Genomic DNA, 15,002 nt, shown 5'->3' with positions numbered 1-15,002 from the left:
AACTATAATTGGTTTTTTTTTAACTGTGCATGTTACACAGTAGAAAAGTACACCAATTTAAACTGATACAAAACTGGAATACGTTCAGGTATTGAACAAACTTTAAATTTTGTTGTGAGCAAAGCACAATCCATATGTTGCGACTGTTTCACTTAATTTTTATGCACGCCCTCCTGAATACAGATTATGTGTGCTTGAGTCCGACTCCTCCAAAGACACCCAGGCACAGTATAATATACGTATGACATCAAAGGAAAAGAATAGTAAAATTAGGACTTTATTTCAGTTTTTCAATTTAAATGAAGCGTAAAAGGTCGTAAATATTCATACACTCTTTAAAGTTCGTGATTAATTTGATCTTTTTTCACTTACTGGCAGAAATGAGTTTCCATAGAAGAACTTTTAATCTCAAATCTTGAGATTAAACTTTATTCATCTTCTTTGAATAAATAAAGTGTTTTTTCAGTGTGCCCTCTCTGAAGGTTGCAGGTTGAGTTGGTCACCCTGTTTTCCACTAGTATCAGATTGATCATCTTTCTATTAGCCTCGTCCATGGAGTCCAATGTTCCAAAGCATCAACGGCTGATTAAAGGCTGGGACGACTCCCCAACCTCTATATCTCTGTCCCTCTTACCACCGCTCAGCAGAAAAATTTAGCTGAGTCACCTTTGCTATCACAAACGTAAATTCACCATGCAGACCTTCAAGACAGCCAACCCCCTCTCTCGAAGTCTTCTCACTCTCCAGAGGACTGAAAGTAAGAGACACAGACCTGTTTAGATTGTTCGTTTTATGCTAAGCTTGGAATAATTTCTCCCTCCCAGACGGGCACAGTCTAGTTGACCAATAGCTCCAATTAGCATATGTGTTGCCATGTAGAGTGTCTATCTTTGGAGGGTCTTTCAAGGTTAATCTTTGCTAAGGAGATAGAAGTTACAGAGCTGTGCTTTTTCTTTTTTTCCCTCTAATTTTCAAACAGCTTCCTCTGCCATATTATCTGTTGCTGTACATCTGTTCCTGCTGTTTTTGTCTTCCTTTTAAATTTTGCTGTTACGCTTCAGCAAAAACTCAAGGAAAGTGTTTGTATAGTGGGAATCTCTGTCTACGTCTTCAGCATTTATTGCATTCTACCCATTGGCTTACACCTTGTATGATGTGCAGCACGGCTGTTCATCAGCATTTCCTCTTAGGGACTGTTCCTTTCCACTCTACACTAAACTCTAGCTACCTTTATAGATGTCAAAACCTCCATGGATTAAAGATTTAGAAAAGACAGTCTTGATTGCCTGTGAAGCTGTAGTTTTAAAAATATTTCTTTTACAACAAAGTTTTATTTATTTTATTTGCAGAGGGGGTTTGTTGTTGTTGTTTTTGGAATACCCAGAGTGACCACTTGGAAAACTTTCTAGCATATGTGAGTGAGATTAACCTGCTCTACATCTACAGTAAAGGAAAAGAAAAGGTAATTTTCTCTAACGAAAACTCTTTGTCTGTTCGTCCGGTTAGCTGATCAGATGCTTCTGACTGTTTTCCACTTTAAATTGAAACTCAGAGAGCATTCTCCAAACTGTGGAACAGCATTCCCCTCCCAGTCAAATCTGCTCCATCCAGCCTGGACTGGACTTAAAACTCATTTTTACTCACTGGCATTTGAATCGGACTTGCTCATTGTGTCTTCACTCACTTTTTCAGCTTCATGTATTAAGCACCTACTAAAATGTATTTAAGTCATTTCGTATCTATTCCCTTTTGTGCTTTTTGCTTTTGTTTGTTTGTTTTTTTAAATCTATTTTGTCTTTTGAACAGGGTTTTGGTGCCGGTTGTTAACAATGTGTTAAAAATGTGCTTTATAAATACATTAAGTTGAGTTTGAGTCAAGTAATCTAGCCTTAACTGCGAGTGAAATATACGTAGAAACATTTAATTTGTTTGAAGTTCAACATTAGTTAACTTAGCTAGCTGAGCAGCCTTGTGTGTGTCGAGCTCTACTGGCCATGATGTGAACAAGTCAAGTGCGCACAGGCAGAAGTCACAGTTGGGACACCAGCAGTTGACTTGTTAGCTTAGGAGTTAATAGTTAACATTTTATAACCAGTCAACTTGGGCATTGTTAGTGAAGTCAACATGGTCTCTGGCATTTCTAGAATAACTTTAACTGTGTTTTTGCAAGGCTGTCAGATGATGCTGGCTGGAGGGGCCCTTGTGACTTTTGTGTGTGTGTGTGTGTGTGTGTGCGTGCGTGCGTGCGTGCGTGCGTGTGTGTGTGTGTGCAGAGTAATTGCAAGTTTGCAAGTTTTGCCTGCCTGGCCCTGATTATTTTTGTTGATTTATTCCTTGGGATGACTCACGTTTAGCTTCGGGTCTTTGGTCTTGATGTATTCTTCTTGCATGGATGGCCATTACCGTGTAGTTAGTGAGAAAGCTTTACCTGGGGGACGTTCTGACAGAAAGTCTTCTCATGTTCACTGTCACAATAGTTCCAAGTCCAGATGACACGGTCAATACTCGACCAGTTGCTCGCAAGTTTATTACTAGACTTTCTGTTGTGTCTTAAGCGAGAGCAAGTAAATGGAAAAAGATAACAATAAGCACTAAAAGATTAATTGCTATCTCTTAAAAGGAAGCAAAAAACGACAGTAACGTGCTGTGTATCCTTACAGGTGCAAGTTTATCTCTACATGGGTCTGAGCTCCAGCACCAGAGCCTCCGCCGACACAGAGTCCAGCTGCAGCCCTCGGCCTCTGGCTACCGGGCAGCAGACAGACCTCTCACCTTCCCCTCCTGTGGGGAAGAAGACATCATGGAGGAATCTTTGGCCACAGCCCCAGATTCCAGCACTCAAGATGATGTGCCTCCACTGGGTGAGCACCACCAGCAGCAACTACATTTATGTCGACTTCACTCAGCTTATTTTCTCCCAGCAAGTTTAGCTGACAGCATTGTGGTCTTTCTAATGAATACCTTTACATCAGCTAATAAAAGGCCATCACTGCTCAGAGAAACTTTTTCAGACTTGCGTGCAGGTTGTTGGCATTTTCAATTACTGTATTTAGAGTTGTTCCCCTTTACCTGATATAAAAATAGTAAAATACGATAGTCCACTCTGCTCTCTGCCAACATACTTGCTTTTTGCGACAACACAGATTAATTAAAGGAGTTAGATACAGTACAGAGCATCGTGAAAGAATCAAAAGCCATTTGAATTGGAATTTAATTTAAAGTCCCTTTCCTCTCATACAAGCTCTTGAATAATCAGCTCCTGTTGTGTCTGAAGATGCCACTTGTGGTTTCTATAGTTCTTAAAAGTAGAATTTGAAGCAGAGCTGATTCTATCCCGGAGAAAAACTTCTAACACTACGATCGTGTTGATGTTTTTGAGCTTTTTAGCTCATTGTTTTGGATTTTTATAGCTAAAAAATAATAAGGGATGAAAAGGTTTTCTTTAGCTGTCTTATGATTGCTCAGTTATTGAATAAGAACAGAAGAAGAGTCAGCATTTTTACTGGATTAAAAGTTAGTCAGCTTGGATTCTATTCTCGTTTCCATTTACTCTCCAGTTGTGAAGGATGTTAACGTGCTTCTTGAACGAGAAAGGTCAGGTGGCATCAGCAGCCCGTCCAGAGACGACGACTCCACTCTGCAGAACCAGGGCACCCACAGCAGCATCCTTGATGACAACACAAAGTCCAGTGCAGGTCTCCCAGAGGTCAGCGGTGAAAATAAACAAATCACCGACAGCCAAATGTTTGCTTATTCATCCATCCATCGTCAATAATAGACAATAACTGAGTCAAAACAGCAGAGATAACGGTTCCTCTAAATGGCTACTTGCTATTCTTTGCTGACTCTCTTTATCTGCATGGCCTCAGGGGAGGAGTAAGTCCAGTGGCCTTTGCTTCAGTGATGGAAAGAGCCGCATCGATTACATCCTGGTCTACAGGAAATCCAGTTCACAGTCAGAGAAAAGGGAAGTATTTGAACGGAACATCCGTGCAGAGGGCCTGCACATGGAAAAGGAGGTAAAATAGCTGGCTTGCACAGTGTTTGTTAACCATTCACTAATCCTTTCTAGTATTTTGCGCTTTGCAGGTAAAACAGTTTCTAAGACCTTTTCCTTTTCTTTTTTTGACAGCAACAATAAAAGCAATGTGACCTAAATTATTCTGAAGCATCTCCTTGTGGTTTGCAAAATCCAAACAATAGACCCAGTCAATGAATGAGGCAAACTTTGGATTATAAATCATTTATGATATACCGTATTTTTAAATTTGTTTTGGAGGTCAGCAATGTAGCACTCAATTCGTTCTTCGGCCATATATCTATTGCTCAAGAGCAATTCTTATAATCACAGGACATTAGCAAAGCAAACGTAGTCCAGTTCTTTAAAAAGCGATGACTCCAAAGTAAACGAGAAGCTCGATAGTTTCCAGTGCTGACAGAGAACCAGCTTCTTCAGCCAACCTGCAATTGCATTTATTGTGAGTCTCGCTCAACAGCGATACCATTTTATGTGAGGAAGTTATTTAATGCACAGCCCTATTATGCATGTAATCTAAATGGCCGAAGTGTTGAATTTTAAAATGCTCAAAGCCTTTGTGCCAGGTCTGACAGCTGGGGGCTGTCGAGACGTTCAGCACTCGTAGAGCAAAATCAAATGTGCCGATCGCAATTTTCCCTGCTGCTGCTTCTCACTGAGCAAAAGTGTCACTTGATAGAATGGAGAAGGTGGATGTTGTGATGCTGTGTGTTAACCTCAGCTCTGTTTGCTGATGCTGTACCGCCAAGGTCGTCATTATCTAGAGTGCGCAGCGGAAGGCGACGGTTGTTGTCTCCTTCAACCTTCAGCCCACTTGTGTGTATTTCTTGCATGGAGTCATTTAGTTATTTTTAGGTCTCTGCAGTTAGCTTCTGATTCATGTACCCTTAGACAGACTCCTACACAGTCAGGAAGTACAAACAGGTGAGGAAAAGAGCAGATGCTCAACAGCCTGCAGTGAGATATTTTGTAGCTCTTCCCTTTAAAAAATAAATTCTGCTTTATATATATATACATATTATAAAACGGTATAGTATATTTATGTGTGTTTGACTTCATTACAGGCCTCGTTAACAAACAGTGATGTGATCTTCTTGAAGCTTCATGCACCATGGGATGTTCTCTGTCGCTATGCAGAGCTCATGAACATTCGCATGCCTTTCAGGTTAGACAAAACTTCTAATGATGCTAATGTGAAAATAATTAAAGCTGCCCTGTCGAATTTTCTTGTACACAAACAGAAGTTATTTGCATGTAGTGTAATGTAACCCCAACAGATCACTGAGCCTGATTCTTCCAGGGGTTTCTTCCTGTAAAAATTGAGTTTTTCCTTCCCAGTTTCACCAAGTGCTCCCTCATTTAGGGTCTTTACTCTACAATATAAAGCACCCTGAGGTGACTGTGCACTCTATAAATATAATATTTAATAATTACTATTCAAACATACATGAAAATACAGTATAAAAAGCAAAAAAGCTCTTCGTTTTATGTTGGCTGCCCTGTTCCATTTCTGTCTAGATGATGCCCCACTGTTTTAACACGGTAATATAAAATCACCATTAAAACAACACTTAACACTTAATGAGATCCATTAGCTGAAAGTTGTAGCTTATTTCTATAAAAATATCTTAAAACCCAGTGCACACAGTAATTTTAAGCTCTGTGGAATTTATTGCACTGTTGAATAGATGGAAGCCCAAATTGGTTGTAAGGTTGTATTTATTTATTTAATGAATTAATTATCAAGTGATAGCATCCTGAATGAATTTCTTCTTCTCTTCTCATCAACATTCCGTTTTCCAGGAGGAAAATCTTCTACATGCACCGACGGCACAAGTTTATGAGCAGGTGAGTGTCCATGGCAACGTGTAAGTGGACTAAGCAAACCCCCACTGCTGCAGCTTCAACAGAAGCTTCTCTTGCAGGATGGAGAAGCGCATCAACAAATTCCGCGGCTGGCTTCCCCGCAAGCCCATGAAGTTCGACAATGACAGGCTGCCCGACCTGGAGGAGAACGAGAGCTTTACCGCCCCCTTCAGTCGATCGAGGATCCATCAGTGAGTTGTTGAGGAATGCTTCACCCCGAGAGACTTTTTGAACTTAATCTTACACCGCCAGCTGGTGCATTTCCATTCCCTCTTTTGTACTTTAGCCTCTTATATGCAAATTGGTGCACAGTGTAAAACACACTTTTGCACTTACATATGTGCACGTATATACAAAAAACCTATCAGTCAGGGCAGACAGACTTGTTCTAACCAGTTTGTTTCACTCCAGTTTCATCATCCACAACAAAGATACATTTTTCAACAACGCCACCAGAAGTCGCATCGTTCACCACATCCTGCAGCGGGTCAAATATGAGGAGGGGAAAACTAAGATGGGTAAGATTCTGTAGAATTAATGAAAATTACCAAAAAATAAATTAAAAAAAATACATATCAATGCACAAAATGCACCAGAATATTATTGTATATAAGCACCGTATATTTGACTAAGAAATCCATTTGGTTTCCATTCTTTTTTACACTTTAAGCTTATGTGTAAGTTTTCAGACTTTAAATATGGTTTTATAACATTTTAATATTACTATTTCCTGTTTATCAATGCCTTTTTATAAAAAAAAAAAACACCAGACAGTCCTATCTGATGCATATTAATCCAAGGCCCATAAAAAATGGCAGCTCATGCTGTCTCAAAAACTCCGGATGAATTCTCAAAATCCTTTTATGACAGACTTACAGGCATTTCTCCTGATTTTATCCCAGTGGTTAGTTGTGGCATTACATCAACAACAATGAAAAAATCCTCTTTAGCTCAAACGGTGTTTCTGCAGGGACCAGAATTTCAGCCGATATCTGTAAAACACCCCCAGCTGCAAAATTTTGACTCAATTTTTATGAGGTTTTTAATGAATGTGTTTGCATGAAACCCCGTCTTCTCATGCAAGGCTTGATTTGATTATGCATTCACACGGTAAATTCTAAATGTGAACACGGAAACGGTATGGCTCCACCTGACTTCACTCCTTTAATGATTCTCTTTCTTTCTTTTATTTATTTATTAATTTTTTTGCAGGGCTTAATCGTCTTTTGAGCAATAATTCATACGAGGCAGCTTTCCCCCTTCATGAGGTAATTTGGCTGCTAGAAACCTTTCACTCATTCATTTCCACCACCTGTTTTGAAGTAGTTCTTTGCTGTGATATTATATCACACACAGAGATCATGTCTATGTGTACATAAACATATATATGCATGCTTTAACAGGGGAGCTACCACAGCAAAAACTCCATCAGAACGCACGGAGCAGACAACCATCGGCACCTCTTGTATGAGTGCTGGGCTTGGTGGGGGGTTTGGTACAAGTACCAGCCGCTGGATCTAGTCAGGTAACTACATGCACACAATTAGATCTGAAAGTATATTGAAATGAGAACATCATCATCATCAGGTAGCGATAGCTGAAATATCTTTACATAAAATTTAGTTAAGACATCATGATGTGTTGTGTAGCTTTTACCACATACAGGTGTAGTTTCGAGGCCATTCTGAGGGAACAAACTTGTTTTTTCTCATTCCGCTTGTGCTCGGCTGTTGTTCCAGGAGGTATTTTGGAGAGAAGATCGGACTGTACTTCGCCTGGCTCGGCTGGTACACGGGGATGCTGTTTCCTGCAGCTCTAGTTGGCCTACTGGTATTTCTGTACGGGCTTTTCACTCTGGAGCACTGCCAGGTCAGGTAAAGACACCTCCTCTCTGTAGTGATAAACATGTGTGTCCTGCTATTCTTTACTCTGAGCGTCTACAGAAGAAGACGCATTATTTTCTTCAAACTGCTGCATCTTTCCACGAATCCTCGTGTGCAGAGCAGAATAAACGTTAAATTATTTTTACATACATTTGGATACATTTAGATCTATAATGTGTTGAAAATGTTTCTATTTCAGTCAAAGACTGTTGCATATAATTTAATGTTTGCTTGATGCATGAAGATTAAAACTAACAAGTTTTAAAAAGAGACTTTTTCATTTCATTCAATTTTATGTGATGATTATGCAGAAAAAATAGAATTGGGCTGAAAGGTCTGTTGCTTTATTGTGGAAAGGTCTGTTGTCTGTTGTGTAGCATGTAAATAAGTAATAAGTAACTAATTACTTTTGAAAATAAGTCATCAGTAAAGTAACAGGATTTCTTTCTTGGAGAAGTAATCAGTAATTAACAACTAATTACTTTTGAAAATAAGTCATCAGTAAAGTAACAGGATTTCTTTCTTGGAGAAGTAATCAGTAATTAACAACTAATTGCTTTTTTCAAGTAGCTTGACCAACACTGCTCCTAAGGTATTTGCTGTCTCTCTCAGTCAGTACTAAAATGAATTTGGAGCCTCTTCGTTTAAACTATATATACGTTTATGTTTACAAAAACTTCAATCATATCCTGGCTGTTTGATTTAAAATTCACTGCAGTGATAATACGGAGGCAAAACTACAAAAAATGTGTGTTTGTCCAACAGATTATGGAGCTAACTGTAATTTGCAATTTGAGATGAGGCAACAGAGTGTGAAATTGTCCCCTGTACGTGATTATACTGGATGCTGCTTAACTGAAACAGAAAATCAAACGTGCGCAGGCTTCTTTGGCTGAAAAATCTCACACAGAAGCAAATGTTCTCTGTAATGACTTTTCTTAAGAACATAATTTCATTTATCTGAACAGAGATCACACACACTTACGTTTTGCACTTGTATTTTTTAAGAGAACTCAGACTTGCGTTTGTCTGGGTTTTTCTGTGACTTTGTCTCTTGCTGGATGTTATAATTCTTGTCCTACTTGAATGCTTTGGTCGTTTGTTTGTCGTCGTCCAGCAAAGAAATCTGCCAGGCCAACGACATCATCATGTGCCCCATCTGTGACCAGTACTGCCCCTACCTGAGACTGTCAGACAGCTGCATCTACGCCAAGGTACATGAAAAGGGGGACGAAATGTTCCCAGCAGCTGATACTTGTGATAGTAGCCGATCTCAGTGTTAGTTAAATAAATATGTGTTAAGAAGCTGTCTATCACTAAATGAGTCCAGTAGGATTGAAATATTTGTATATTTGAAGTATCATCAAAAAGAGATTAATGAGGGTATGCTTTGGGGTAGCCCTATGTTTTGATTCACAAGCTACCAGTTTATGAATGAATGTGCAGTGTCCTCAGTTTCTCACCCTTCAATCATCTCATCCTACTTGGAAACACTGTGATGAAAATGACATTTTTATCATCCAAAAGTATTCTTAGGAACATACTAACTGCACATAAACCGGCACTAAAATCTTTGACATTTATGCATCTCATTGAATCAGGTGTGTAGATTTTTCCTAAATTTGCTTTTTGACATAAAAATGTGTGATCTTGTCTTCGTTTTAAGGTCACCCATCTATTCGACAACGGGGCCACTGTTTTCTTTGCTGTGTTCATGGCTGTGTGGGGTAAGTTAACATTGAACTTTGGAAAAATGCAGCAGGGAAACACATAACAATGAGGTTCGTACAGTGCTGTGCTGCTGCACTGTCTGATAACCTCTTCTGATGTTTTCTAAAAGATAGAGATTACTGTGCAAAAGCCTTGAGCCATCCCTCATTTATTTGTATTTTGCAGGGAACATGGAAATTAGGCTTCTTTAACTATATTCAGGTTGGCTGTCTTTTGTTCCATTCAGCCTCAGGATTAAATAAACGTGCACTTGTTTGTTCCCACTCCTGTTTGATATGTAAAGCAGATCAAAATAGGTGGATAGATTTCTGCTTTAATTTTTTTTTTTCCTAAATGACTCTCTGTATATTGTTTACATGATAAAAATTAACTGAAAAACAACAACAGAAACAAAAAAAACCCCCAGTTAATTCCCCTAAAAATCATCACGTCCAAGGAATGGACTGAAAATGAATGAAGCAGCAGCCAATAGCTGAAGACACTAAAACATTTCAACACAGAGCTATTTCAGCTATTTTATATATTATCAAAGATTTTCACATTACACAGTAACATCAGTCGTTTGTATTTCTTTTTCAATTAGTATTAATACTCTAAAAACAAAACATTTCCGAATTTTATATATTTAAAAGATTAAACAGACATTTACAGTTTCATTAACACTGTTTAAAAGCCTGGTTGAACTGTTAGACACGTGACTACTGAACAAGGTCCCAGTATATGTGCGGTGCACTTAAGGAACCTGTGGGCTGTTCATAACTTTCCTCCACTGCTGACACGGCAGGTGATGAAGAACCAGCAGCATCATAAAGGTGATCCCTGGACTCTTTAGAAATGCCTTAGTGACAGAAAAATGGAGCACAAAAAATGCACAAAATAAAGAAAAATTACTCAAAAGTCACATTTCTAACAGCTTAAACTCAAAATGATACATATCAAAACAATGTTGATGTTTAAAAATAACTACCATCTTTAACAGGTGTTCCTGCACATTGATCTTCACATATATAATCAGAAATGTTGTTGAACTGTGTTTAATTTGAGTACCTATGTAAAGGAAAAACAAAAAATAGAGTAGCAACAGATGCTCACCAAGGATTTTTTTAACATCGGTCGGCTGTTTGAGAGCCTCTCGTATTCTGTTGTCATATCTAAAACATCTCAGCATGAAGAACAGAGCTAAACACAGCTGGAGGATGAAGATCAACACACACAGCACGATGACAATGTTGTTTACTGCTGAGGGTAAAAAGGAGGGAAGAGGTACAAAAAGGCTTTAACAAATCAGACTGACAGAACAGGAATAAAACTTGGACCTTTGTTTCTTTATAATTATTATGAATTACCATTGATTACTTTCATAAATACAATGTACAGACAAATGAGGCGTAGCTTCATTCAACGTGAACTAATTATTGGATAAGATAAAAGATAATGCCTACATTTAGTGTTCAAAGAGGCACAAAGTCATTATTGATACTTTCATAGTTTTCTAGGGTGGGCCTAAGAGTACAAATGAACTGTTGAATAAAACAGTGCAAACAAAATCTCATTTTTCTATTTGTTTTCTGAAGTTGTAGTAGTTGTACAGAATCAGGACTCTTTTGCATTGGAAATATTATAGTACCAGCTGATTGTTGTGCTGTGGACTCCAAGTGGATGACCTCTGGTTGAGAAAAGACCAGAGACTGGTTCTGGTTCTGGAGGAGCCCCATCAGGTAGATCTTATTGCTCCAGGAGATTTGCTGTGAAGGCAAAACAACGGGCATTTGGATTTTGATCAGCTGGGCTTGGAATTTTATTCCAGCTTGTCATTGAAAAGAAGTTAAATTAAAAGCTCCGGTGGACGAGTTACTTGTGTTTGTGAGCTGTGTATAACTAAATAAAGGAAAGCTCAGTATCCGTTCATATAGAAGTTAAATTTGCCAGAAGAAAACAAATACTCTACAGCTTGTAAAAGCTCAGACCAGCGTTACAGCAAGCTACCACGTCCTTTCAACTAATCGCTGGCTTTTTAACTTTTCAAAATGCAATTTAAAACTTGCTTGGGAAGGCACGATGTGATCAAAAATGATTCCTTTGATTTTCTTTAATACAGATTTTTCCAGTTTTTGTAGATGTCATTTGCATACTTTGGTACCAACTGGCTCATGGCATTGTCTATTGTCTACTCTGCATGATGAAACAAAAAAAAAAAAGTTAAGAAACAACCTGAGCACATGGAGTTCTTATGCAAAGACATCCTAGTAAACTACAACTTCAGTGAAAAAACTTATTGTCTATCGATCAACCATTTCCTGAATTTTATAGTGCTGATGATGTCGTGTCTGACGTCATTGGGCTAGTCTGTTTTTATGTAGGAATGTCTTTTTTGCTTTTATTAGGAATTCAGATGTTATTTACTAAGATCATTTACCCTCATAGAGAGCCACTGAGGCATGTAAAAGAGCTCATCATGGTTCAGTCAATGTTTGATAATCTGATAATGATTTGTTGTAGGTCTAGCAGTTAGTTACTAGTTAGTTAGGTTTGAAGCAAACACAATTTGAGCGTTGCTTCAGATGAGCACAGTTTGGTTTAGTGGTATGCAATACTGCAAAATTTGGTATTGATCCATTACCACGTAATTACAGGACCATTATCACAGATGTTTAGTGTTTTCAGAGGGAGAAACGTTTCGTCACTCATCCAAGTGACTGCTTCAGTCTCAGCTGACTGCAGGTTTCCCCAATCTTATAAACAGTACATTTGCCCTTCAATGACTGAAACCAGCCCACTGAAGGAACAATGGGCTGTGAGGTCATTTCCTTGATCATAAATATGCAAATTGTCATGACCATTGATCAATAACCACTGATCAAAGACCATTGGTCATTGATCAGTGGCCATGAGTACCATTCACAGAGAATTGGTCCAATTTTTGGTCCACCCCAAGGATCGCAGCGCAGCGCGATTTGGGGTTTAAAAGCTTCAGAGACGCTGTGTTTTCGAGAAAATTCGTCTCAACTGTTCCGATACTCCTGAGACATCAAACGTTTCTCCCACTGAAAACGCAACGTCCAGATAAACTGAATCAACTTTTTGGGATAACAGCGGCTTATTTGTTATAAGTTTTGAAGTATCTATCCTCAATATGCTTCTTCTGAATACACCTACATGTCTTTGAATTTTAATTCCACTATTAGAGTGTTTTGTTGTGTTACTTAATAAAACCAAACACAGCTTTCACAGTTTTTACACAAATTTTACAACTGGCACTTTCACAGACCTACAATGTAACGACTTGACCTGAGAGTCAACACAAAAGTATCCTTGTATTCAGACATTTTCATTCATGATTGAGCAAATTAATGAACCTAGAGGAGAAAATCAAACGAAAGCATTGATCCTGTCTCGCTAGTATCGAGCCGATAACAATACCAACATTGGTATCAATACTATGGATATTTAAACTGAGCAGCCCTGGTGGGGCTGTGCTGTCTATAAATAAGCCTGTAAATCAAATGCTCCTCTCTGGGAAAACAAAATGCCTGATGACATATGTATGTGGCATGTTTTTATCTGTTTAAGATTCTGACTATGATCCTAGGTGCACCTTCTAATGCTGCTGAAGGTGCACCTAGGATGCACCTATCACAGAAGTAATAATGTGATAGTCCAACACAGCGGTTAAAAATGAGGTTTAAAGTCTTACTTTAACATGTTAAAGTGTTGCTGAAGATTATATGGTACAGTACAGGCAGCGACAGTCTTGACAGCAAGGTGCTAAACATCACTGCTGATTATCTTTTGGCTGCTTTAATTTGTATATTTAATCTGTGCTGCGGGAAGAAAGGGGCAGCTTTGATTGTGTAGCTTCGCACAGGCAAAAAATGTAAAAACTGCGGCACTTTAAATAATTCACTTTTCAGTAGAGGACATAATAACAGTCACCCAGTTAGCATGGATAGATCGATAGAGGGCATTCCCTGCTACTAAAGATGTTTACGTTTAATATAGTTCTGCAAACAACCTCTATAAACAACCTACTAAAACTAAAACTGTTAGTAATATAGTGTTGTACAGGACACTGGGATCTTGATAGGGAGCTACAACATTTTTACTCTACAATGAAATCTGCAATCCTAGTCCCTTATCTTATCAACTAACAAAGTTAACCAGCTCTTATGTAATTAACAAATAAGCACCCAACTGAGCTCTAAATAGTACAAAGTTAAACTCCACAAAAGAGTTTTTTTATTTCTGTATAATAATTGATAATTCCTGAATACACATAGTTGCATTTATTAGACATTGAACTACACATATAAAAACACTTGCCAAGTTTAACAACCAGTGTAGAATACTAAAGCTGTTTTCACAGCTGCGCTGGCATCTCAGAGCACTGTTTGAAGTCTGCAAATACAGCAAAAACATTACCAGTTTTCTATTTTTATTAAAAGAAAAGTCAAAAAGAAAGCGCATTAATGTACTGACCTTACATCCACTGCTTCTCGCCGCTTGTCCGAATTAATTTTTGGGTTTCACTGCAGCACAGAATCCACTGAAATCCCCTCATTAAGGTTCCTCAGAAGTTCTCTCCCCTGCTGTTTGCTCATACAGCTGAGTGTTCGCTCTGAAAATACCTTTCTCTTATGCAGCTTCAGACGGCATGACAGAGAAAATAAATGAAAAGCTTGTGTTTGAAACACTGAGGATGAAGGCCTCTGATCTGAGCAGCGTCTGCAATAAGTAAGCCATCCGGAGGACTTTGTTCAGCAGGATCTAACTTCCATGGCTCAGCACTGTTTCTGAGTTGTCGTGCATTGTAAACACTGGATCAGAAAGCACTTTGACACGTGCCATTTTCAACACAGTTGGATAACACGGGCATCATATCAACCTCTCACTATTTACCACTCTGCAGTTAGGATTAACTTAATAGTGCATATATAAAGATCCAGAAGACCAGTAGGCATTTCCCTACACAGTGCAAGATCAACTCGGAAGCAATAGTAAAGATTAACTCATTAACCAGTGTTGGCAGTTTGTGTCAGTAATTTAAACTTCATTGTGATCTGTGGTGTAGAAAATAATGGCCAAAACACTATTCTCTTACCCGGAGAGTGATGCACGTTATTTTTATTTAGTGATGTTTTAAAATTTAAACAAATAAAAGCTGAAATGTTTCATCTTTTGTGCCTATTTTATATAAAGAGTTGGTCAAATTACATATATACAGTGGTCCCTCGCTATAACGCAGTTCACCTTTTGTGGCCTTGCTGTTTTGTGGATTTTTTTGTGCAATATTCCATGTTTTTTTTGTTTGCTAGTTTAGTTTTTTTAGTTTTGTTTTTTTAGATCCTGATTGGCTGTAGACCATTGTCAATCAATCTCATGCCGTGTCTCCTGTACAGTACAGAATGTGTTCAGCTTGTTAAATTTACATAAATCTTTCACTAGCAGTGTGACTCTGAAGTGCTGCTCTGTATGTTTGTAGGTTTTCT

The 15,002-nt window shown here is 38.4% G+C and overlaps 1 protein-coding gene and 1 long non-coding RNA gene across 3 annotated transcripts in view; one reads left to right on the top strand and one right to left on the bottom strand.

The window, feature by feature from the left end:
- The window catches only part of LOC113008980 (anoctamin-4), a 60,384-nt gene that overhangs the window by 29,424 nt on the left and 15,958 nt on the right, over positions 1-15,002 (top strand). For both annotated transcript variants that reach the window (XM_026146974.2, XM_080291824.1), the window contains 12 exons: positions 2,661-2,861; positions 3,558-3,706; positions 3,870-4,019; positions 5,101-5,201; positions 5,840-5,884; positions 5,962-6,093; positions 6,314-6,420; positions 7,115-7,170; positions 7,306-7,427; positions 7,642-7,776; positions 8,903-8,999; positions 9,452-9,512. In XM_026146974.2, the coding sequence (XP_026002759.1) occupies positions 2,661-2,861; positions 3,558-3,706; positions 3,870-4,019; positions 5,101-5,201; positions 5,840-5,884; positions 5,962-6,093; positions 6,314-6,420; positions 7,115-7,170; positions 7,306-7,427; positions 7,642-7,776; positions 8,903-8,999; positions 9,452-9,512 (1,356 nt within the window). The remainder of the gene's footprint in view (positions 1-2,660; positions 2,862-3,557; positions 3,707-3,869; positions 4,020-5,100; positions 5,202-5,839; positions 5,885-5,961; positions 6,094-6,313; positions 6,421-7,114; positions 7,171-7,305; positions 7,428-7,641; positions 7,777-8,902; positions 9,000-9,451; positions 9,513-15,002) is intronic.
- On the bottom strand, positions 10,018-14,324 carry LOC113008982 (uncharacterized). The gene is made up of 4 exons (XR_003270104.2): positions 13,993-14,324; positions 11,144-11,261; positions 10,609-10,752; positions 10,018-10,354 (listed from the first exon to the last, which is right to left on the bottom strand). It is a non-coding gene; the product is annotated as an uncharacterized LOC113008982 (long non-coding RNA).

Source organism: Astatotilapia calliptera, chromosome 17 (assembly GCF_964374335.1).
Source record: "Astatotilapia calliptera chromosome 17, fAstCal68.1, whole genome shotgun sequence".
NCBI lineage: Eukaryota > Metazoa > Chordata > Actinopteri > Cichliformes > Cichlidae > Astatotilapia > Astatotilapia calliptera.
The sequence above is the reverse complement of the archived record's forward strand: the minus strand, read 5'-3'. Positions and strand labels throughout refer to the sequence as shown.